The 25,621-nt window shown below is 48.5% G+C and overlaps 1 protein-coding gene across 1 annotated transcript in view; it reads right to left on the bottom strand.

The window, feature by feature from the left end:
• Positions 1-25,621, bottom strand: part of HIP1 (huntingtin interacting protein 1) — a gene marked incomplete at its 5' end in the record, with an annotated part of 149,749 nt that overhangs the window by 44,713 nt on the left and 79,415 nt on the right. Inside the window, 1 exon segment of the mRNA XM_082857592.1 lies at positions 3,426-3,489. Coding sequence (XP_082713718.1) covers positions 3,426-3,489 — 64 coding nt within the window.

The following is a 25,621-nucleotide window of genomic DNA, read 5'->3' as shown; positions in this document are numbered from 1 at the left end:
AGGTAGCGTCTATCTCCTCTCCCATTAGCCATTGTGCTCTTACCCTGAAAGAGGCAGTCTTTGTTTAAAATGTATTTTCCCTAAATTTAAAAATGACGCTTTCGGGACTTCCCTGGTGGCACAGTGGTTAAGAATCCGCCTGCCAATGCAGGGGACACGGGTTCGAGCCCTGGGCCGGGAAGATCCCACGTGCCGTGGAGCAACTAAGCCCGTGTGCCACAACTACTGAGCCTGCGCTCTAGAGCCCGTGAGCCACAACTACTGAACCCGTGTGCCACAACCACTGAAGCCTGCACGCCTAGAGCCCGTGCTCAGCAACAAGAGAAGCCACCACAGTGTGAAGCCTGTGCACCGCAACGAAGAGTAGCCCCTGCTCACCACAACTAGAGAAAGCCCACACGCAGCAACGAAGACCCAACACAGCCATAAATAAGTAAATAAATAAATAAGTAAATAAAATGCCGCTTTCACTCCACCTCTTCTAAAAACCTTCCTGGCCTCGTTCAGGGGTGCCTTCATTTCCCAACACCTTGAATTCCCTGTATGCGGACTCCTGGGGCCACTTCCTTCTGAGATCCAATTCCAAACACACCCGCCACGTGGAGTGCCTGCCACGCTTTGCGTGTAATAAATGTCCTTCTGGCCTCGAGTGACTTTAACAGAGCTCCAGGCCTCCGTAATTAGGGAGCCCCCAGCCCACTGTTTTTTTAACTTGGAAGACATTTACATTTATTTTTACTTTCCCACATCACCAATCATGGATGAGTGGCTTGTATCTCCATCAGGAAAACACAGCACTATCGAGTTACTATTAATATTATATCCAATAGAGAACTCAATCTTTGGTCACAGCGTTAAGAGCTCCTGGATTTAGTCCCATCAGCCCTCTCTGAAATGACCTAAGGAAGCCCTTTCTGAGGCAAGTAGGGGATTTCCACATTTCTTTTGTAATGGATGCTTACACAGGCCTCACACACCCGGTAACCGGGCACCATTAACCCCAAGTATGGCAGTGTCCTCAGAACTTTCGGCTTTTTAATCCAGGCGCAGGTAAGAAGCACTGCACCATTTAGGAAAGACCTGCCTCAGGCTAGAAACCATGAGACTCACCCGAAAGACCTGTTGTTTTGCTTCTGAGCTGGAAAGTGCGGTAAAGTTCCCTCCCTGGACTGAAATTTGCATTTTGAGAGGGGCTGCCTTGAAAACGGACTTTTGGGTCTAGAAGCTGAAATCAGCTTTTGGTCTTAGAGTGATTCTCAAATAACTTATGGTTTCACCTCAAGCACAGCCCCCTGGGACTAGAAGGAAGCCAAGAGGAGAGACGGACAGCCCCCCACCCTCAGCTGAGATGATTTCTCACAGGAGGCTGTGGCCCCTTTACTGGAGAGCAATCTCCCGAAACAGAAGCCAGGGACGTGTGGAGCTGGCCGGGCACCCGGCTTGGAAAGAGGCAAGCAGACCTTTCTGTCTCTCTTTAATTTTCTAAGCATTTTAACGCACCCAATTCGTGTCAGGCACTTGGGGATATAAAGAAAGTAAGACTTCAGTCCTCAGCCCTCCAGGAGTGGATACCACAGTCGGGGGTGTCAACCTGTTCACCAGTCAGGCACCAGGGATAAATGGTTGTCTGAACAGCATTTCTAAATGAAGCCAGGTTTCCAAACGCTCGTTCAGTGGGTAATGAGGGTAGCTGATGTTCTTTAAAAGTACTGATAAAGAATAAATGTTTTGTGAGATCTTTAGGCTTTAAAACCCTACTGTATGGGGCGGATCTTTTCAACATTTATCCACCCCTTAGAAATTGTGAGGCAGAGAGACTCCCAGAACGTCAGAGCTGGAATGTTAGGCCTTTGAAAGCTTCTTCAGCCAACACTTTCATTTGACAGACAAGGGAATTAAGGCTCACAGAGGTCCCACGGGGCCCACTCGAGGTCCCAGAGAAAGTCAGAGAGCCCCAGAGATGAGATTTCAGAATCTCCCTCTAGGTCTGTTCCATCGCCCCAGGGAGCCTCTCTGGCAAGGTGTGACCTGGCCCAGCCACTACAGGCCTGGCCCTCTCTGTGCTCACACCCATCCAGAGGAGCACACTGTCCTGTGACAACTATCTGTCTCTTACTTCATATCTTGCACCAGACTGACTGATCAGTATTCTTAGCAGGGAAGGGTCAAGACTGGGTCACTCCCTGTGAAAATCAATTGGGCCACCAATAATGAGGGCTTTTCTTGGTTTGGTTTTCTTGACTCAGTAAAGCATCAAGGGCATAAAAAGGCAAGGTCTGGCTAGGCTCACGGTTGGGCCAGGCTTCTGGGGTACCCGGTAGAGGTTCTATAGCCCCATCTTGCAGCAAAGCCCTAATTCCAACCAAAGCATATTCTGCTAAAGACAAGCTGCTTTCCTTCCAGTGAAGCGCAGTACATGCTCTCAGCAACATTTCCTGAGGGCCTGACCTGTTCTGGGCATCGCACTGGCAGTGCCGGGCTTCCATGGCCTTCTAACCTGGAGGGTCTCCTCCACGGAGGGGCGGGGGTGGGATGACTTCAAGATAGGTTGTTCCAACCCAACTGGCTGTGGTGCAGCCACCATGCTGAGCCCCGGCAAGAAGGAACTTCCCATCGCAGACAGAAGCCCAGCCTCCCCTTGCCCTGTGCTTGGCCCCAGCACACACAGAGACCAAGCCTTGCCACTGGCAGCCTCTCCTCCAGGATTCGGGGATTAGCCCTCGAGCACCTGGACTTGACCTCAAGGGCAGGTCCCAAGGAATCCATCGGCCAGGTTGCCTGCACTTCCCTCCAAAGCCACAGACCCATGACGGTGGTTGCCCAGGACCTCCACCAACTTGGCGTGGGGGGCTTGGCGAAAATCTTCAAATCACCAGTTCCCTAGTCCACCCTGACCTTCTCATCTTCTTCCCTCTGGTTTGGGGCGAACCAGTTCACACAAGTGGCTCTGATTTCCATGGTAGAGCCCTTGTGTCAGCTTAAGGCCAACCGCTGCCACCAAGGCCTCTGTTTTGCTTTCATGTTCAGAGAAGGGCATTTGAGCATGTCTCCAAGGGGGTGGTCAGTGTGGCAAGGTGCAGGGCCAGAGCGCTTTGATGGTACAGGTGAAAACCCCTCTGGTGCCCCGAGGAAATCTCTCAAAGGAGAGTAAATTCAAAGGACTCGGTAGTTCTGAAAAGCTAAGTCCCAGGAGAGAGGCGAGACTGGGCCAGATGGCCTCTTTGGTCCCTTCCACCTCAACAGGCTGTGGGCTCTGAGGCCAGCTGTTGTCAACCCACACTGTTCAGACCCTGCTGGGGGCTGGCCGGTGGGGGGCAGTTCTCCTTCCTGAAGCTGAGCAAGGATGCCTCACCCTGATCTCATTCGCCGCCCCCCCATCTGACCCCCCTTGGGGTCGGTCCTCCAAGCAACATCTAAAAGGATATTTCTGGCGTGTTTTTCCTTTACAGCCACTTCCTGCGTATTAATGGCCTTATTGATGCTGACAGTCTGAAAAACAAGAGGGAGGGGGGAGGGGAAGGAGGATGAGATGAATAAGCTTCTGACAGTGGCTGGGACCCTCCCAGACGCCCCGCCCCTTCTCCTCCCTCCGCAGACCCCTCTGCTCCACTGTTCCCTTGCAGGGCCCCCCTGCGGGGGGCAGAGGTGGGCAGCACTCCCAGGCCAGCTGGCCCGGGCTGTCCTAAGGCAGCGGGCTTTGCTGCCTGGCATTGGCTATGCCCAGCTGCTGCGCCCGCATGCCACTCATTCACTTGGCCCAACATGGCAATTAAAGCCTGCACAAAGGGATGCCTTTCATCCTCCAGGGAAACATTATTTCTCCGGGAGCAGGAGGAAGAGGCACTGAGATCAGGGAGGGGCTGTGGCTCAAAGACCGTCCAGCTACCCCCTCTCTCACAGCTAGAACCTTCCATGGAGCCTACCCTAGCTGGCCCGGGTTGACAGTGGTCACTCTCCTCTCTTGTTTCCCTGCTCTTGGGCACTTTCCAGCTCCTAACCAAATTCCTTTTTTATTTTCTTACTTCTATCATAGGACAGGACGAATATTCCCTCCTTTCTGGTCGTTTTAAAAATCGTAACTCTCTTCTGAAGTAAGCAAAGCACGTTATACCTGTAAATATAACTTACACACACACATACATGGGATCGTATCGTGTAGGCTGTTTTTTGAAATACAGCCTTTTTCTGTTTTGCTTTGCTTCCTTCCACAGACATCATTCTACCCCCAACCCATGTTAGCAACCCGTTATGCATCCTGCACGCGTGCACGCACGCACGCGCACACACACACACACCCCTACATTCCGAAGGGCTTATTTTTGTCACTGTTCTATAAAACTGGGACTGTCATGCACAGACTTTTTCACATCTTGCTCTTCTCACTTGAAAATATCCCATGAAACATTCTCCAAGTGAACTGGTAAAACGCTAGCTCATTCTTTAAAAAGATAACATAATATTCCATGGCGTGGGTGGATGTCATTTATAGCATCCCGTATTGGGAGGCAATTTATTTCCAGTAAACTATTTTAGTAAACATTCTTATACATATATCCTTATTAATTGAGGCTTTCGTTTCCAAGGGATAGAGTACTAGGAGTGAGATTACTGGGTCCACTTTTTTTTTTTTTTAACTTTTCATTATGGAAAAGTCCAAGCACACACAAATATGATTAGTCTAATAAGCCCTCATATAGTCAGTCCCCAGCACCAATTATTATGAACTTGCATCCAAACATGCACCCTTATGGGTGAGGGGTCGCAAACATTTTCTGTAGAGCCAGTTAGTAAATATTTTAGGCTTTGCAAGTCACATGCTCTCCATCACAACTATTCAGCTCTGCTGCTGGAGGGAAAAAGCCACCTCAGCGATACTAAATGAATACGGAACTGAATGACTGTGGCTGAATTCCAATAAAACTTTATTTACAAAACCAGGAGGTGGTCTGGATTTGGCCTGCACCTCTAGTGTGCGGACCCTTGCTTTATACCATTGGTCACTGATTCCCTTGCTCCCTGGATTATCTGAAGTAAATTCTAGGCGTTATACCATTTTACCAGTAAATATTTCAGTAAGAACTTCTAAGAAAAAAAAAAAAAGATTCTTTAAAATTTAACCATAATACTATGATCACACCTAAAATTTTAAGGATAATTTCTTAATGTCATCAAATGGTTAGTGTTCACATTTCTCTCTTGTGTTAAAATAACAAATAAAAAAACAACTTTCTTGCAACTGTTCTAATCAGGATCTAAACAAGGCTGCCATCACGCTTTGTAAACAGGCTCTAACAATCACATTTCCACTGGCGATGTTCAAAAGTATCCCCTCCAACGGGGGTTATCACTTCTTTTCATTTTTGCCGGTCTTACGGGTGTAGCGACATTTCGTCATGAACTTGTAATTTCCTGACTGCTAGTAAGTTTTGAGTATTTTCTTATATGTTCCCATGGTTGTTGATTGCCTTACCTAGTGAAGTATGTTCATCTTATCTTTTATAGCTTCTATGTTTACTTACAGTTTCTCCTGCCCCATGTTTATACTGGTAGACTCTTACATTTTCCTCTAAGTGTTTTATTGTTTGTATTTTATTGTGTTTGAATCTTCATCTGGAAAAAATACATACTTATGTATATGTCATATATGTATATGTACATGTATATGTGTATGAATATATTTGGTACAAAATAGGTTTTATACCAAGATATGGTCTTTTATATCTGGTTTACATAACTTTTGGGTGTGTTCTTTAAGTCCACTATTGCACGTATTTTTTTTTCCTCTACCAGAATCAACTCTTTTTTTTTAATTGAGATGTAGTTAATTTACAATGTTGTGTTAGTTTCAAGTGTACAGCAAAGTGATTCAATTATACATATATATATATATATATATATATTCCTTTTCAGATTCTTTTCCCATGTAGGTTATTGTAAGATATTGAGTATAGTTCCCTATGCTCTACAGTAGATCCTTGTTGTTTACCTATTTTATATTGGGTTCGCCAAAAAATTCGTTCGGTTTTAAGTACAAATAAAAGATGTTTTTCATTTTCACGAAGAGCTTTATTGAACAACGTATTCACTCACCGAACGAACTTTTTGGCCAACCCAATATATAGTAGTGTGTATACGTTAATCCCAAACTCCTAATTTATCTACCTCCCTCCCCCATCCCTTTTGGTAACCATAAATTTGTTTTCTATGTCTGTCAGCCAGACTCAACTTCTTTAATAGCATAAGCTATTAAAGAAGACACGTTCAAGTTCAAATCCCCCAGCGCCTGTGAATGTGATCTCATTTGGAAACAGGGTCTTTGCAGATGTAATTAGTTAAGATGATGTCATACTGGATTAGGGTGAGTCCTAAATCCAGTATGACTGGTGCCCTTATAAGGAGGCCAGGTGAAGACACAGGCACACACTCAGGAAGAAGACAGCCATGTGAAGATGGAAGCTGACACTAAAGTGATGTGTCTACAAGCCAAGGAATGCGAAAGATGGCCAGCAACCACCAGAAGTTAGGAAGAGGCAAGGATGGATTCTTCCCTAGAGCCTCCAAAGGGAACGTGGCCCTGCTGACACCCTTATTTTGACCTTCTAGCCTCCAGAACTGGGAGAGAACAAATTTCTGTTGTTTTAAGCCACACACTATGTGGTAATTCGTTATGGCAGCCCCAGGAGACTAACACAGGGTCCTTTCCCCATCATGCTCAGTCACCTCCGAAGACAAGGAGAGTGCAGATACTCCTTTCCCTCTCCCCTACAGCACACGCAGGGGGCGCCACTGAGCACAGCTGTTGGCTGTCAGTGCATCGGTAAGACCAGTCCAGAAGGAATCTCATATAAGAGATGCTGCAAGAAAGAAGTAAAAAGTTTATCCCCCTAAAATCTCCCAGTGAGGCAGCACTTGTGTCCTGTGGAGACCCAGCGCTTCCAGCTTCCTCTTCACAAGTCCTTCCTTGGACCTTGTTTCTCAGCTCCTTCTTCCATGCCTGTCCCACGTCATCCTCTTTCCTTCAGATTTCCTCAGGTGAGTTACATGCTTTCAACTATGTTTCTCTCCTGGCTCTAGAACAATGACGGGATCCTGGCTGCAGACAGACCTCTGGGCAAAGTGACCACATTTGCCGAGCCTTTAAAGGTTGCCTGCGTTCATAAGGAGTTATAAGGGACCTAAATATGTAAGATGACACCAAGAGATGCAAATCCAGTAGGGTGCAAACTGGATGTGGTCAAGTTCTAGGGGGTTGGTAGAGACAGCCAGTAGCACAGGCTGTGATGGAAAAAGAGAAATCCATGTTGGCCGGAAATGCTAGAAACTGCGTCAGGGCCTTGAGGGAGGACTGTGATGGGTGGGGTTTAGACTTGGTCCACAAATATCTATTTATACCGATGGACCAAAGACCAATTGCCCAAGCTTGTGGTCAGTATGAGCCTTGCTTACAAAAACAAACAAAAAATCCTTAAAATTCCCTTAAGCCACATAAAATAATATACCATGAGTTTGTAACTGTAGACTCTGTGTGTGTGTGTGTGTGTGTGTGTGTGTGTGTGTGTGTGTGTCTGAAAACTGAAAATATCCTGTACTCTACATGTTGAAAGGAAGGAGAGATCCTGTGAAACTGCGATGCTGCCCAGGGAAACTTTGTCTAAGGAAGAAAGGGGTCACCTGTCTGTCCCCGGTGCCTCCCCTGCCACTGACTGACTTCTCTCAATGACGCTGCCTACAGATTCGAGGGGCACTTATGGTTGTTGCACAGAAAGGCTAAGCCACTTGCCCAAGGTCATACTATTCTGGTGGTCGGATCCTCGAGCCCAGCTCCGGAAAGGCTTGGAACGCAAGGGCCGGTTCTGCTGCAGGGCCACGTGTGTGCGAGGGCAGAACGGGGCGTGAAGGCAGAAAGGGAGGTGGCACTGAGTGCGGGGGGCCAGTGGGCTTCGGAGGGGGCGGGAAAGGACAGAAGCAGCTGAAGGGAAGAGAGTTGAAGGAGGCAGCTATTAATAGCAGAGAAGTGAAGGAAAAAAGGCCTCAACCTAAAAGATGGAAGTGAAATGGAAAGAACCCGACACAAGGTGGGCTATGAAGCAATTCCAATAGGACTGGCCAGTAGGAGCTCCCAGGTACAGGGAACATAACAGAAGGAAGAATCAAAGATGCTGCAGAGGTCTTGAAGCTGGGCAGGTGGCAGAACGAGGCAGGCATCTGGGGCTGAGGGGACACTGTAAGCAAAGGACGATGAGGCTGGGGGGGCTTGGGGTGAGAAACAGTCATTTTTAAAAGATTGAGGAAGTGAACTGGCAGTAGCAGTGGTTCTAATCATCAAGATAATGGCAGCTAATGAGTGCTTACTACCCAGCCCTGTGTTAATAAGTATTTTGTACGAATTATCTCATTAAAGTCTTATAACTTCTACATCCTACGAGTGAGTATTAGTATTAATCATCTTCATTTTACAGATGAGGAAACCAAGGCTTAGAAAGGCTATGTAAATTGCCCAAGGCTGCTCTACCGGCCAGTGTAGAGCTGGAACTCAGACTCGGAAGTGGGGCTCCACAGCTCAGGCTCTGGATCACAATCCCCACATGAGACATGGCCCTCCACACCACAGAGACACAGAACCAGAGTCCAGATGATTTCCACAGACTGGAAAAATGGGTGAAACTTCACTAGATGCTATCTAGCAGGTATAAACGAAGTTTCCTATATTTAGGTCTAAACTCGCTGGCACAGGGGAGATATGAGTCAAAGCAGCACTTGTGAAAATGATTTAGGTGTTTTATTTGGCTGCCAACTTAATATAAGCAATGCTGTGATGTGGCTAATCAAAATGCAAGTCTGGCTCTGGATGTATTAAAAGGAGTACAGCGTTCCGAATGAGGGAGGGGATGGTTCTAATTCCTTATGAAGATAAATTCACATGTAAAACTCTATTCAGTTTTAGACCTTGTACATTATGAAGGAAACCAACAAACTAGACTACTTCTAAAAGAGAGTGACCTGGGCTGGGATAAGCCTGGGGCCTGAAGACAACTTAGAGGAATACCAATATTCTTAAAGGTGGTCATGTGGAAGGAAGAATAATTCCAAAGATCAAAACTAGACCAACGGGTAGAAGTACAGTCAGGCCGTTTCTGGATAAACTTAAAGCTGTCTCATGAAAGAGAGAATTCCCCATTATGAGAAGTATACAGGCAGAGGCATGGCAACGTCTTCTTAGGGTTACTGTGAAAAAGACTTACAGGCTCAGGCTGGATTAGGTGATTTTTAGGTTCCTTCTCACTGTTAGACTCTGTAAACGTCCTTCAGATGATGGTGGGCTTTGGATATAAGGGCAAGAAATTGTGACCTGGTGGACACTGAGATCCACAGAAGGCTCTTCTGTTTTTATGTTTTTTATTTTTGGCCATGCTGTGGCATGCGGGATCTTAGTTTCCTGACCAGGGACTGAACCCATGTCCCCTGCAGTGGAAGCATGGAGTCCTAACCACTGGACCACCAGGCAAGTCCCAATGGAAGGCTCTTGAAGCAGGGGAGGGACCGGATGCAAACGCCACTCCGTCCTCCTGAGTTTGAGGAGTTACCTTTTCAGTGCCCTGAAAAAGGAAAGTGTGAAACAACTTCTGTGTGGACATTCAGAGTCACAGCCCCAGTACGAGCCCAGGACCCCAACACAGCACCTAGCCTAGCCCTGGGCTATGGAACGAAGTCTCTACCCAAATCAATAGCTACAAGACACCTGCAAGCCTTGGCTGCCCTGGTCAGGACTGCCACAGACCCTTCTCTTGCAGCTCTGGCAGGTTCCTGGGAGTGCCCACCCACTGCAGCCAACATGCCCAAAGTTCTCCAATCAACGCTTCCCTACCGAGAAGTCGGGCAGGGTCCAGCCCACAGCTGCAGGCCCACCACCCGGTTTCTGTAGCAGGCTTTTCGGGCTCAGAGGCAGGGCTGAGCCTCTGGGCCCGTAAAGGCAGGCTGTGGTCCTCCAGGGCCCTCGGAATCTCAGACACCGGACACATCCAGGGCGGAAGTTCCACGCTAGGCTGAGTTTCCTGTACTTGTGCAATGCTCGGTGCCTGGGATGCCACCCTGCGTCACACGCCCCTCACTTCCTTCTGCATCCCAAATCCTGTCCCGTCTTCTGAGCACAGTCCAAACTTGACCTTCCTTTAGACCTGCGAGGCCACTCTGGCCAATCATTTCGAATCCGTTCCTTCTTTCTTTGTAAATTCCCATTTCTCTTCCTGTGTTTGACAACAAGTATATTGTCTTACCTCCCCGCCAAGATTAAAATCCCAAGGGCGAGGACCCTGCCTTCTGACCTCGTGGGCCCGCAGCTGCTAAGGCGGGGCAGAGTCTTAATAAATTATTAAATCATTAAGGACTTAATGACTGCTTCCCAGTGCGCCTGCCTCTAAAAAGTACCAGGTATGTGATTCATGGTCTCTTGAGAAAATCTGCTCTCTGTCCCTCCCCTCCCCAGACTCTCTCTGAATTAAATAATTGGGTTCGGAGCTGGGCGATGCCTGGGGGGCGCTCCCAGGGCAGAGGGTGAGAAATTCGGGGCTCCACTGCCCACCTCCGGCCTAGGTTAGAGAACATCCTCTGAGAACAGGCTGTTCTACAGATTTCGCCGGAGTCACACAGGACCTCAGACCGTGCAGTGTCCCCCCTGAAAGAGCAGCATTGTACACCACTTCCTGACCCAGCTGGCCCTCGTGTCCCAGGCTGGTTCCGGAGGGCCAATTATCAGCAGGCACCGTAGGAAGGGCGGCTTTCCGCTCCCCGCCCCCCCACCGCCCCCGTCCCTGTCCTCTGCTCCCTCAGGACAGCCTCAGCCAGGCTGCAGCCAATGGGGAAACTTCGGGCCTTGCTTCTGCGGGGGGCCAGGCCTGGGCCCGTGCTGCGGGGGCAGCTGGCCACAGTCAGGTCACGCACACAGCTGCTGGCAGGGACCAGCGCTTGGGCTGCCAAGGCCGGGCTGGCTCGCAAAGGTTCCATGGCAGGGGCAGGCACGGAGGATGTGCTCGGTGCGGGAGGCAGGTCCCAAAGCCAGGGACCGGAGGGCCCAGTGCCCGGGCCAAGTGTAGGAAAACCTGCGACCAGGCAGGGCAGAAGGAGAAAGGAGGAAGTAGGCTAGAAAGGACACAGAAGGAATGAAAAGGGCATCAGTGGGCGGTAGGCATTTGCTCAGCAAAGCCAGAGGTGGCCACCACCGATGGCCTTGGTGATGCTGCCCAGCACGGGGGCTGCACGCTGCATCCCTCACCGCGTCAGGTTTGGAGGCTTGGGGTAAACAGATGAGGCAGGTGGTCCTGTTAATACCTGCTGCGCAGGGCAGAAAGGGATGCTTTGGGCCGTCAGCTCCTCCTGGAGAAGAACGAGGCTGGCGATGGGGAGGGTGGGCTCTGATGCCGGAGAGAGACAGACTCAAAAGACTGCTGGGGCACGTCATGGTAAAGGTGGGGGCAGCCTGAGTGAGGATGACAGATTCAGAACCGAGTCGCAGTCACACGAGTCTCAGGGAAGAGACAAGCAAGGCACAGAAGACCGAACATAGCCTTCAGCACTGAGTGAGACTGCTCTGGTCTTGGCCGTGACACTTGGAAGTGGATGTCCGACGTCAAGTCTTTTGAATTCTTCTCTTGATCAGAAATAATAATAATAGAATGTCGTCACTGTTGTCACCGGATTGATTAGGGGTAGCAGCTGAGCCTCTACCAGGCGCTGCACTTGGGGATTTGCTTCTGATCCCCCCTCCCCTAGAGGGCAGGGAATCTGACCCATTTTCCAAGTCAGGTTGCCCAAAGAAGCAAAGGCAGCCACAGGTGGAGCCAGAATTCAAACCCAGGTCCCTTTCCCCACACTGTGCTACCTTCAGCTACTCGGCAGCCTCAATGCCATCCACCTGCCTGACTTTCTTTTTTTTTCTTACTTTTTGGCTACACCATGTGGCATGCGGGATATCTTAGTTCCCTGACCAGGGATCGAACCCGAGCCCCCTGCAGTGGAAGCATGGAGTCCTAACCCCTGGACCTCCAGGGAAGTCCCCTGCCTTGCTTTCTACCCCACAGCAGCTGCGCCCCAGATCTCTACTGCTCCTGAGTGATCTCAACCAGGCCCATGGCTTTGAACTCTTCATTTCTGCCAACATGCCCCACTGCCCAACTATTCCTCTCCCAGTCTCCCTAGAAGTCACCCTTAACTGCTGCCTTTGTCTCAATGCTCCCATCCAACCCATCAGCAATGCTGCCCTTTCCGCCTCCCAAATCCCTCTGTTATCTCTCCATCTCCTCTGCCTCCAGCCAAGCCCAAACCTCTATCATGTCCCCACTGGACCACTGAAATAGCTTCCCAAGTGGAAGCTCCCTTGGGAGCTCCCCAAGTGGCTCTCTGCCCAGCAGCCAGAATGATCTTGATAAACCACACCTGAGATCACGCCACCTGCCACAGAACCCGCCACCTGCCACAGAACCCGCCACCACCAATGAAGCCTGCCCTCCCACACGGCGGACAAAGCCCTACACCAGCGTCAACTCCCATTTGCCCTCTTACTTGTTACACCCCGACCACATGGGCTGCCTCTTTGTTCTTCAAACATTTAAAATTCTTTCTGTCTCTGATGCTCCTTATGCCTGGAATGGTCAGATTTTTGCCTCCCATTCTTTGCAAGGCTGGATGTTCCTTCTTTTCCCGGCTGTTCAAATACCACCTCCTAGGCAGCCTCTCTAATCTAAAGCATCTCCCCACCCCTTGGCCTGCAGTACCTCTTTATCATGACACAACCATCTTGGTTATTTCCTGTAGAGGCTCTTATCTCAACCTGAAATTCCCTTGTTGGTTCCTTTGCTTGTTGTAGGTCTCACCACTAGACAGTGAGCTCTGTGCTGGCAGGGACCGTGTGATCCTGCTGTTCCCCCCCAGTGCACACACTGTGCCTGACACGTGGATGGGCTAACAGAGGAAAAAGGCTGCTCGGTCCGGCCCTCTCCAAGTAGACATCCTCATCACCACGTGATACCTTGTTTGTTCCACTCACCTGTCCAGGAACCTCCATCTTCCCCTTCCCAAGTCACATTTCTTTCTCTCCATGAAAAATCTTGCTGATATTTAAATATAAGCTGCCTTAACTAATGATATCCAGTTATCCTTTCTTACAATCCTTTAGCACTTAGCTAGGCTCCATATGGCTAAATACTTTGCCTCATTTAAATGCTTTTTATAAAAGGTATGTGCTATGGACTGAGTTGTGTGCCCCCCAAATTTGTATGTTGAAACCCTAACCTCCAGTGTGATGATACCTGGAGCCTTTGGGCAGTACTTAGGGTTAGATGAGGTCATGAGGATGGGGCCCCCATGATGAGATTGGTGACCTTAAAAAAGAGACACCAGAGCAGGTTCCCTTTCTCTTGCTCTCTTTTTCTCCACAACGTGAGGACACAACAAGAAGGTGGCTGTCTACAAGTCACGAAGGGAGCCCTCATGGAGATCCAAATCAGCCAGCACCTTGCTCTTGGACTTCCCAGCCTCCAGCACTGTGAGAAATAAATTCCTATTGTTTAAGCCACCCAGTCTATGACATTTTATTATGGCAGCCTGAACAGACTAAGAGTATTTTTTTCTCTTATTTTTTTAGTATTTTGTGAGTCTTATCTACTTCAGAAGCTGAGGACTATTGAAATTAAGATCACATCTCTCCCTCCCCTCCCATTCTAAAGCCCCCAACCATCCTCTGGCTTCTGAAGAGGTGGTGAGTAATCTAATTATCTGGGTCATGCAGATTTCGAAGGGTTTAGCAAAAGGAAAGGCACTCGCTCTTCTGCAGTCTGATAATCTAGAGGGGAAGATGGAGTAAGAAAGTTGAGAAGATTAAAAAATGTCAATCAACTCTGTAATAGGTGTACAAAACCTGTATTGGGAGCAGGGTGGCCAGGACTGTGAAGCACCCAGAACAACTGAAGAAACAAGCAACCAAAGTGGGAAACACTGGGGGAAGCCATCCAAGTGTCCATCCACAGAGGAATGGGTACACAGAACATGGTCTATCCACACAATGGAATATTATTCAGCCCTGAAAGGAAGGAAATCCTGACACCTGCTACAACATGGCTGAACCTTGAGGACATTATGCTGAGTAAGATAGGCCCGTCACAAAAGGACAGACCCTGTTGGATTCCACTTATATGAGGTACCTAGAGCAGTCACATTCAGAGAGACACAGGTAGAATGGTGTTTGCCAGGGGCTGGGAGGAGGGGGAAGTGGAGCGTTATTGTTGAATGGGGACAGAGTTTCAGTTTGGGAAGATGAAAAAGTTCTGGAGAGGGATGGTGGTGATGGTCACACAGCAATGTGGAAGTACTCAATGCCACTGAACTGTACACTTATAAGTGATTAAAATGGTACATTTTATGGTATGTACATTTTGACCAGGATAAAAACACACCCCCACACACAAAAAGGAGGAACTGATTATGCTACAACAGGGATGAATCTCAAAAACATGATGCTAAGAAGCCAGACAAAAAATGTCACATATTGTATGATTCCATTTATACGAAATACCCAGGATAGGCAAATCCACGAGACAGAGAGCAGACTGCTAGGTGCCAGATTCAGGTAGGAGGGGGAATGGGGAGTGACTGCTTGATGGGTACAGGGTTTCCTCTTGGGGCGATGAAAAAAATGTGCTGAAGCTAGACAGTTGTGATTGGTGGCACAACATCATGAATGTACTAAATGCTACAGAATTATATACTTTATATTGGCTGAGATGGTGAATTTTATGTTACATGTAAAACAATTTTTTTTTTTTTAAAGGTGGAAAACACGGAGGAATTATGATTCTGACTGAATACCTCCTTTTTGCAGGGCAGGGCCGCCATCTAGGCTGTAGGACTATGCTACACAACTCCAGGTGGGCCTCTCCCAGACTGTGAGGGATGATCCTTGTACCCAGACCCACTGCCTGGGTGCAGGACACCATACCCAGTGCCGCTGGAGACGCGGGAGAAAGTGGATCTTGTCGCCAAAGAGTTAACTGTTTATAGGGAGATAAAGACCGTCCTCTTCCTGTTCCTCTTTCTATTCTTTCCTTCCTTCTCCTCTGACTGCAATTTCAGAAGTACTTGATGAAAAAAGAAAGCAGCACGGGTGCACATGTTACCTATGCCTGTGTGTGTGAGCAGGATCAGAAAGCTAAAGCCAAAATGAGATGAGGCTTCCAGAAAATGTGTGCGACCCCCAAAAGGGCTACCTTATTACACGAAAAGCAAAAAGAACAGGAGGGGACGGGCACGCCGCTTTCAGCAATGGTGAGATGTGGATGATAAACTTTTTTTTTTTTCTTTTGGCTGCAGCATGTGGGATCTTAGTTCCCCCACCAGAGATCCAACCTGCATCCCCTGCATTGGAAGCGGGGAGTCTTAACTGCTGGACCGCCAGGGAAGTCCCAATCAACTCCTAATTTGCTTCTGTCTTTTCTGTCCAGGATGATCTCTGAACTGAAAAAGGCAGAGAGCACTGAAAGAGCAAACCCAAGGCGAGTGAGGAGGCTGTCGGAGAGTTCCCGGTGCTGAGTGAGCTCAGGCTTCCGACTCGGACGAGGAAGACACGAGGGGTTAAGAGCGACACACGTGGCGAGACTGTGCGGAAATGGAGTGGCGCCCAAGGACCACACGTGGGTGAAGATAATCGTGATTTACCGAAGGAGAAGACGGCAAAGTTCCACCTGTTACTCGCGAGAGATTCCCAAAAGGAAAGGCGGCGCGGCTCACCAGGCACCAACTTAACGTTCACGGAAGCAAGTCAGGCCAGACTGACCGCGTTTCCTCGTTAAAACTCTAGGCCACCGTTTCAGGAAAACATCAACGTGGGTGTCTGATTTTCCATCATCAAGGTGCTTGCCAGTCTCTTATAACATCTCATTGACAAGGATGAGAAAGAACAGAGGCTACTGGGGGTCGAAACTACTGACTGCCAGCCAGACCTGACCTGCAGCCTGAGTATAACCTATGAGCCGGGATTGGTTGTGGGATCTTAGTTACCCGACTAGGGCCACCGGCAGTGAAAGTGCGTAGTCCTAACCACTGAGCAGCCAGGGAATTCCCCTGGTTTTTACTTTTTTTTCTTTTTTTGCGGTACGCGGGCCTCTCACTGCCGTGGCCTCTCCCGTTGCGGAGCACAGGCTCCGGACGCGCAGGCTCAGCGGCCATGGCTCACGGACCCAGCCGCTCCGCGGCATGTGGGATCTTCCCGGACCGGGGCACGAACCTGCGTCCCCTACATCGGCAGGTGGACTCTCAACTACTGCGCCACCAGGGAAGCCCCTGGTTTTTACGTTTTTAAAGGAAGCAGAGGAGGTGGATGAGGAGGAAAGAGGGAGGAGGGGAGGAGGGGGGAGGAGTAACAGCTGCAGGAGCAGCTGGCCACAAAGCCCAAACTATTTACTATCTAGCCCTTGGCAGAAAAAGTTTGGTGTCCCCTGAGCTAGACAGGGAGGTCCACGAGGGTCGATGTCCGCCCTTACAGGTGCTGGTTGTTGGCTACCATCATCTTGATGTTGGGAGTAAATGCATTTGGATGATACTGGTAGACCATGACCATGGGCGAAAAACAACAAAACAGAAAATTCCTGGGCCCAGAATCCTAGTACATCCGGGCGAACAGCAAACCAGGTGAAAGGGACCAAACTTATTCCCGGTAAGTTCATTAACAGTACGATGTGGCCACCATAATAAAATAAAATTTAAGAAGGTAATTTCATTTTGAGCTACATCAACAGAATTAGAAGATCCAGCACATGAGCCAATCCTTGGTTTTACAGCTTTCAACCTCACCTGGAGTACTGAGTCATCCTACCACGTGCGGAGAGGCTGCTGAGCAGCGAATAATGCGTTCAGCTCTGGGCGCCCCATTCTAAGAGAATTACAGATCAAGTGGGTGTGTGCAAAGGAAACCAACTAGGATGGTGAACCACAGAAGGTCAGATGAGAGAACAGAAATCAGGGAAAGTGGTGGTGGGGAAGAGTGATGGGGAAGAAGGGGCACAGATGTCTTCAAATATATTAGTTCCCGGGGGCTTCCCTGGTGGCGCAGTGGTTGAGAGTCCGCCTGCCGATGCAGGGCACACGGGTTCGTGCCCCGGTCCGGGAAGATCCCACATGCCGCGGAGCGGCTGGGTCCGTGAGCCATGGCCGCTGAGCCTGCGCGTCCGGAGGCTGTGCTCCACAATGGGAGAGGCCACAACAGTGAGAGGCCCGCGTACAGAAAAAAAAAAAAAAAAAAAAAAAAAAAATATATATATATATATATATATATATATATATAAGATCCCAACACCTGTGAGAAATGGAAGGTCCCAGATGGGGACCCTTGAGTGAGGATGAAAAGAAGCCAGATTCTGTCTTCATCACCTCCCCAAACTGGGAACAATCCCAATGTCCTTCCACCTGGGGACAAACTGCGGTATAGCTACACCACGGAAAGCTACTCAGGAATAAAAGGAAAAAGCTACTGATTCATGCCAACTATAGAATGAATCTTAAAAGTATTATGTGAAGTGAAAGAAGCCAGTGTGGTTGGTGTGTTTGGGGAACAGCTAGAAGGCTGGTCAGGCTGGAGCAGAGCGAGAGGAGGGCAGGAAGCGCCAGACCAGGCAGGGCCTTGAAGGCCGTTAAGAACTTTAAGCAGAGGAGAAACAGGATCTGATTCTGTTTTTGAAAAGGAAAAGAGGCCCAGATGGAGCTCTAGGCCATTCCATCCACATCGGGGAGACAGGAGGAACCAGGGAAGGAGAGGGAGGTAAAGCAGCAAGCCAGGCAGGAGGGGAATGGAGGCCGCAGGGGCATGGGGAGGGGAGCAGAGAACTGGAGGAAGACGTATGGGAGACAGTGGGGACAGAACGGACGTCTCCTCCCCTCCCAGGGCCCGGGGCTCAGCGCTGGGGCTCTTGAGGTGTATGAACAGCCCCTCAACTCCAGGCCCCCCTCCCCCACCAGTGACCCCATTTAGAACCAGCTCCCTGGCTGGTTCTCCATCCCCTGATGGGGTCACACAGACAAGAAATACAGACTCCCCCCGTCTGCAATCTTTCTAGATCGGGTGTAGAGAGGCTGCAAAGAACACTCTTTTTCCAGAGACAAATACCTCTATTTCCTTCCCTGAAAACTATCCAGGATGCTTGTAAACCCCCAGAGAAGTGGTCTCCCTGTCTACATGACAAGACCCCCTCCAGCCACGGTTCCAGATTCCGTGGGGACAGAGTGAGAGAGCCAACGGGAGCAGCCTCCCTCCTGTACCTTCAAGCCTCTGAGAGGCCTTCCCAGGGCAACCCGGGCCCCTTGCTGTCGTGCAGCCCTCGTCCTCTTGTTTTCTCTGCCACTGTGCTGGGAGAGAACCCCCAGCTCTGCATCCCCAAAGGTCCTCAGAAATTCTCTACAGACTCTGAATCAGACCATCCAGCACAGGGGCAACTGATTACAGAAAGGGGGACCCCATCGTGTCCTCCTGACCCGGAGAAGAAGCCAACAAGCTCCGTCTTCCCTCCCTCATTTATCAGGACTACTGAAGAGTCCCCTTGAGCCAGGTCATCCTGCATATCCTCTGGTAAAGATCAGCATCTTCCCTGCACTTTGTCCCCCAATGTAACCCAAGCTCAGGTCACCCACCAACTTGAGCATCCCAATGTCTCCTGTGGGTCTCAGCCACTGTGCACACCAGCAGCCTCCTCCCAAGGGAGAGCGTCTGTGACAACCACAGGGTACCCACGTGGGCCTTCAGAAGGTCCCAGGATGTAGGGCACGAGGGTTAGATACTGAGACGTCGGGTCTCAGGGAAAAGGAGATGCTGGCCCATCTTCCCTCTTCCCCACCTGCAGGCGGCTGTGGCTTCAGACAGGCATGCTCTGGCCCCCACCGTTCTGTTTCTCTTGTCACAGAGGAAGCCTCCGTTCTGCCTTCCTAGTGACCCAAACTGCACCGCCACGTTCACAGGGGCTGCACCGAGAACTCATTAGAGTCCCTCTTAGGGCCAGGCCTCTGCCTAGAAAGTGATGCCTGGGGCAGGCCCATCAGATTCATCCCGATCGTTCAGGAGGCACCCAGCCAAGCTCGAGCGGCCTTTCGCAATGGCCTTGGTTTCCAGATAGACAGCTGGTCTGCAAGAGTGGAAACCCTGAGCTGTGTCTTTCCCCAAATCACCAGCATTGCTCAACTTCCTCTCCTCCCCGCACCATGCTCTCCAGCACTCTCCACCTCCCAGATCTCTAATGGGGAGGTTAGTTTTGTTTCTTCTCTTTCAGCAGCACAGAGCAACTTTGCTCTGACTCTCTCAAGACACAGGGGGGAGGTAGTGGCACAGCACAGGACCCACCCTTCCTCAGCTCCGTGCCTCTCCCAGACCCCATTCCTAAGAGTGTCTCCGTGTCAAATGAATGAGCTGGGAAGCACTTGAGAGACCTAGACAATGCCAGAGCCTGCCACTTCCCACCCCCCAAACCTCTGTTTTATCTTCTATTTCTACAGCAAACTCACCCCCATGTTACTATATAACTAACCCTCTACCTCTACTCTCCACCACCACGGACCCAAATAAAGCAGCAAGAATAACTTTCCTCCTGAGTTCTCCCAGCTGAGAAAGCGACGGGTCCCTGATCTCGCGAAATCCAAACTCTCCCACGTGGCTTCAGTGACACCCCTTGCGTCTCCTTCTTCAGCTTCACTTCTCACTTCAGATGGCGGTCTTCACAAGACTGTGACCCAATTTTCCCGAAATGCAATTTATAAATAAATAGGGTCCCATTTTACACAAGAGGGCGGCTGCGGGAAGATATGTTGACTCCAACAATGAATTCGGTAACCTTAGATCTTCCCAATTCACCTGTTTGGCTCATTCAAATGTGTGAAGACCAGGTGTGCATGGAAAATAATAACAATAGCATTTCTCCTTTATTGTCTAGCCTTTCACAGTCTGCAAAGAGCTTTCATTTGCAGTCTGACTGATGTTGAGAAACCCTGGTGAGAGAGCTGGGCACACTTTATAGGTAAACAAGTGGGCTTGGAGAGGTCCAGCCACACCAGTCGGGCACATGCTCTACACTCTACAACCTATATGGTTACAACTGAACTCTTAGCCAGAGCCAACTTGTTTACTAAACCCCTGCTCTGACCTCTGATGAGAACCAAAAGGAGAAAGTTTTTCAGAAAACCTAGAGTGGGTACCTGAAGAAGACCATCCCTGAGGTCAAACAACCTCTAAACAAATCAGCCTGTACTATCGTCATGGAAGCAGGTTCTGGTCTTAGTTGCTCGCACACCTCCCACCAAACCCCCGTAATACACAGTTTTATTCTTTCTCGGGAGGAACCTGTTCCAGTCTGAAGGGAGACAGATTGGATGTTGGGCCCGTGAAGTCCAAGGTCACTGCAGGCTGACACTGTTGAGATCACCTGGACTAAACTCCATCAGGCAGAGGTCCCAGGAGCTCGCTCTTCTCTGAGATTTCCGCAGGTGGGTGACGTACCGAGAGGGGATAGTCCGGAGCCCTGAACTCCAGCCCCCAGACAAATCAGCCAGTCCAGTCACAGTCTATGGCCAAATTCGCATCAAGCACCTTCTGCAAAGCCCCATAGGGGATGCCTGTCCAGCCTCATTCAACAGCCTCAAATAGCACACAGTATTTTTTTGGTCAGTGGTTCTCCAATCTGGCTGTACCTGAATATCACCTAAGAACTGACCCCTGTATCCCCCGTATGCATTCATCCACCCCTAACAGATTCCTTTGCTCCACCCAGGATTGGACTCATCTGGTCTGAGAAAGGGCCACTGTTCACCACACTCTAAATCCGGCTGTGTTACAGAAGAACATTCTATGTCAGAGTCTAAGGGAGGAAAAAAGCTCAGCTAAAGGAAAAGCAGGAATGAAGAGGGGGAAGAATGGGAGGAGCAAAGAAAAAGGGGATAATAAAGACTTTATATTATAGTATTTACTTTTATAATAATAAAGTAGAAAAATGGAAAATGAAGAGATTTCCTCAGCTCAGACAAGCATACCTTGATTTAAGTAAATATAATTTTTTTTCCGGAAAATATGAATGGACACTAAGGACAAATCAGGAGATTAGTCAATTTACCAAAGGATTTGACATCAGATTCCTTTAAATAGCAATCTCTGCTAGTACATTTAAAATAGGATTCCTTTTACAGAAGTGTGATTTATACAAAACCACATCTGTTGCATAAACCTCAGAAAAAGAGCTCTCCTGCCATATACTCTGCCTAACTATAGAACTGGCCCAGTACAGATGGTCACCTGTTTTCTTCCAAAAGATACCCAGCCCTGCTCTGTCACCTACTTCTCTATTTTACCTGATCATGGTTCATTGATTCCTAAGGGCCACTGGATTCTTCCAGTCTTCTCTAAGCTCAGGGAGCAACTGCTCTGAATTTTCATACTCATTCATTCAACACATATTTCTTTTTTTTTTAACATCTTTATTGGAGTATAATTGCTTTACAATGGTGTGTTAGTTTCTGCTTTATAACAAAGTCAATCAGTTATACATATACATATGTTCCCATATCTCTTCCCTCTTGTGTCTCCCTCCCTCCCACCCTCCCTATCCCACCCCTCCAGGCGGTCACAAACCACCTAGCTGATCTCCCTGTGCTATGCGGCTGCTTCCCACTAGCTATCTATTTTACGTTTGGTAGTGTATATATGTCCATGCCACTCTCTCACTTTGTCACAGCTTACCTTTCCCCCTCCCCATATCCTCAAATACATTCTCTAGTAGGTCTGTGTCTTTATTCCCGTCTTACCCCTAGGTTCTTCATGACATTTTTTTTTTCTTAGATTCCATATATATGTGTTAGCATACAGTATTTCCTTTTCTCTTTCTGACTTACTTCACTCTGTATGACAGACTCTAGGTCTATCCACCTCACTACAAATAACTCAATTTCATTCCTTTTTATGGCTGAGTCATATTCCATTGTATACATGTGCCACATCTTCTTTACCCATTCATCTGTTGATGGACACTTAGGTTGCTTCCATGTCCTGGCTATTGTAAATAGAGCTGCAATGAACATTTTGGTACATGACTCTTTTTGAATTATGGTTTTCTCAGGGTATATGCCCAGTAGTGGGATTGCTGGGTTGCATGGTAGTTCTATTTGTAGTTTTTAAGGAACCCCCATACTGTTCTCCATAGTGGCTGTATCAATTTACATTCCCACCAACAGTGCAAGAGTGTTCCCTCTTCTCCACACCCTCTCCAGCATTTATTGTTTCTAGATTTTTTGATGATGGCCATTCTGACCGGTGTGAGATGATATCTCATTGTAGTTTTGATTTGCATTTCTCTAATGATTAATGATGTTGAGCATCCTTTCATGTGTTTGTTGGCAATCTGTGTATCTTCTTTGCAACACATATTTCTTGAAGGCCTATCATGGGCACTACTCTGGGGTACAGCCGTGAACAAAAAACGATGTCTCTGGGTCCTGTGGATCTTATATTTTAGTGGTAGAGAGAGGGTAAATAATTAAAATACACAGTATGTGAAACGGTGCTCTATGAAAGAAAAATAAGGCCTACAATGAGGCTGGTGCACACTAGGCTGGTGTTAGCGCCTTACACAGGGTCATAAGGGAAGGCTGTACTAGGAGACAAAGGGCTGCATTTGTAAGTGATGAGGAAGCAAGCCCAGCAGACACCTGGGGGAACAGTTACAGGCAGAGCCCACCTGGCAGGTATGAGGAACAGCTAGAGGTTAAGCGGGGCTGGTGCTGAGAGGTCAGAGGTGGGAGGGGCCACGTCACAAGGGGCTACTGTAAGGACCAGCCTTTGTTCTGAGAGAGACAGGAGCCACTGGGAGGTATTTTTTTTTTAAGATCCTTTCCTATTGGTTTCACATTAAAGCGAGACAATTCTCTTTTAACATTTATTTATTTTATTTATTTTCCTTTTTTTTTTTTGGCTGCATCAGGTCTTAGTTGCAGCACACGGGATCATTTTCATTCCGGCGCGGGGTCTGCTCTGGTTTCTCTCTAGTTGCAGTGCGCGGGCTTCTCTCTTGTTGTGGCGTGCGGGCTCCAGAGAGCATGGGCTCTGTAGTTTGCAGCACGCGGGCTCTCTCGTTGAGGCGCGGAGCTCAGTAGTTGCGGCACGTGGGCTTAGTTGCCCCGCGGCACGTGAGACCTTAGTTCCCCGACCAGGGATTGAACCCGCGTCCCCTGCATTGGAAGGCGGATTCTTTACCACTGGACCACGAGGGGAGTCCCCCTCACTGTTTTTTCTTTTTGAGCAAAAGGGTGACATTATCGGACTCAGTGTTTTAGAGGACCCCTCTGGCTGCTGTGCTGAGAAGAGGCTACAGGGACCAGCCTGCAAGTGGAGAGGGGATGATTAAGACGCTGCTGCTTTAATTCGGGCCAGAGATGATGGTGGCTCAGATGTGGCTGGCAGCAGTGGAGGTGCTGAGATGTGGTGGGATTTGGATACATTTTGAAGGTAGAGCTGACAGGATTTGCTGCTGTTTGGACATGGGGTGTCAGGAAGGAAAGAGTCAAGGAAGGCACCATAATTATTTGCCAGAGTAATGAGAGGGCCCGAGTTGCCATTAACAAGATGGAAAGAATCACGGGAGGACAGGCTTGGGGCAGGGCAGATTGGAGCTTGTTTTTGGACATGTTAAATAAGAGATGTCCATTGGATATCCAGACAGAGCTGTAAATGAGCCGGGGGATGTGCAAGCCTGGAATTCGGGAGAGGTTCAGGCTAGATGCATCAATTTGATAGTCATCAGCATATATAGAGATGGGATTTAAGAATGGATAAGATCACCAAGGAGTAAGTCCAGATAAGAAGTCTGGGGACAGCCTGAGTACACCCAACATTCAAGAAAGAGAGACATGAGGGAATGAGTAACGGAAACAGAAAAGCAACCAGGAGAGGGTGTGGCCTCCTGGAACTGCATGAAGAAACATACTTGAACTTCAGTGGTGTTGGACGTTGCTGACAGATCAAACAGGATAAGAGCTGAAAACTGACCACTGGCTTGAACATCGTGGTGACCTTCACCAGGGCTTTTTGGTGGAGTGGAAGAGAGAGCCTGATGGGGGATTCAGGAGAAAAGGGGTAACAGGGGCACTGGAGGCAGCAAGTGCTGGTAAGGGGGACAGAGAAAGAAGAAGGTAGGGTCTAGGTTTCCTTGTTTTAAATGGGAGAAGGTATAACCTGTCTGTATAGATGTGAGGGGAGAGAAGGGAGAGGGTCGCTGGGATGGGGAAGGGGTCCAATGCACAATAGGAGGCGGCCACCCTGTGAGAGTAACAGGCCAGGTCACAGAGTACAGACACAGGTGTAAGCAGGTGCGCTGGAGACAGCTTGTGTGAGCTCTCTTGGGATTGCATCTCCTTTCACAGTGAACTAGGAAGCAAGGTCAAAGGCTCAGCATGAGGGCAGCAGAGGAGAAGGCAAGACGTACTGTTGAGGGAAGCGGACGGCTGCTTAGACTGCGGGGACGCACAGGCCTCTGGGAGCAGCAACAGCACCCATCGAGGAAGGAAGTCCAGCTGGCCCTCTGCCTCCTCTTCTCCCAGCCAACTCTCCTCCATCCCTTTCACTTGTCCTCACACCAACTCTTCTCCTCCTTCTCTTTGCCTTCCAGATTTAAAACGGTTTGGACCTTGATGGACTCAATACTCAGATATACTTGGTCACTTTGGTGCCCTTCTTCTCCTTCTTCATTGAGGCCTTGCAGGAAGGAGAGGTGGGGTTGACCTGTGCTTGCTTTTGGAACATGGGTACCAGGGACTTGGTGGTTGATGTGTTTGTTTTCGGGGGATGAGGTGGGAGCAGGAGTCTGAGGGAAGCAAGGGAAATATAAGGACAAAACATCCAGACTGCCATCACATCAACAAAAGAAAAGATAGAAACTACATGATCATCTCAGATGCTGAAAAAGCATCTGATAAAATTCAACATCCAGTCATGATAAAAACTCCTGCCAAAGTGGGCACAGAGGGAACATATCTCAACATAAAAGCCACTTATGACAAACCCACAGCCAACATAATACTAGACAGTGAAAAGCTGAAATCTTTCTCCCTAAATTGTGGAACATGACAAGGATGCCCACTCTCACCACTTCTATTCAACATAGTATTGGAAGTTCTAGCCACAACAATCAGACAAGAAAAAGAAATAAAAGGTATCCAAATCAGAAAGGAAGAGATAAAAGTCATTATATGCAGATGACATGATACTCTATGTAGAAAACCCTAAAGACTCTACACAAAAACTATTAGAACTGATAAATGAGTTCAGCAAGGTAGAACACAAGATTAATATACAGAAATCTGTTGCATTTATTTACACTAACAATGAAATAACAGAAAGTAAAAAAAAAATCCCATTTAAAATCACATCAAAAAAACAAAAAACAAAAAATCTAGGAATAAACCTAACCAAAGAGGTGAAAGACTTAAATGCTGAGAACTATAAAACTATAAAGGAAATCGAAGATGATCCAAGGAAACGGAAAGATATCCCATGCTTTTGGATTGGAAGAATTAATATAGTTAAAATGGCCAAACTACCCAAAGCAATCTACAGATT

The sequence above is a fragment of the Leucopleurus acutus genome (genome assembly GCF_964270905.1).
Source record: "Leucopleurus acutus genome assembly, chromosome: 16".
NCBI classification, from domain to species: domain Eukaryota; kingdom Metazoa; phylum Chordata; class Mammalia; order Artiodactyla; family Delphinidae; genus Leucopleurus; species Leucopleurus acutus.
This window is presented reverse-complemented; position numbering and strand designations above follow the sequence as displayed.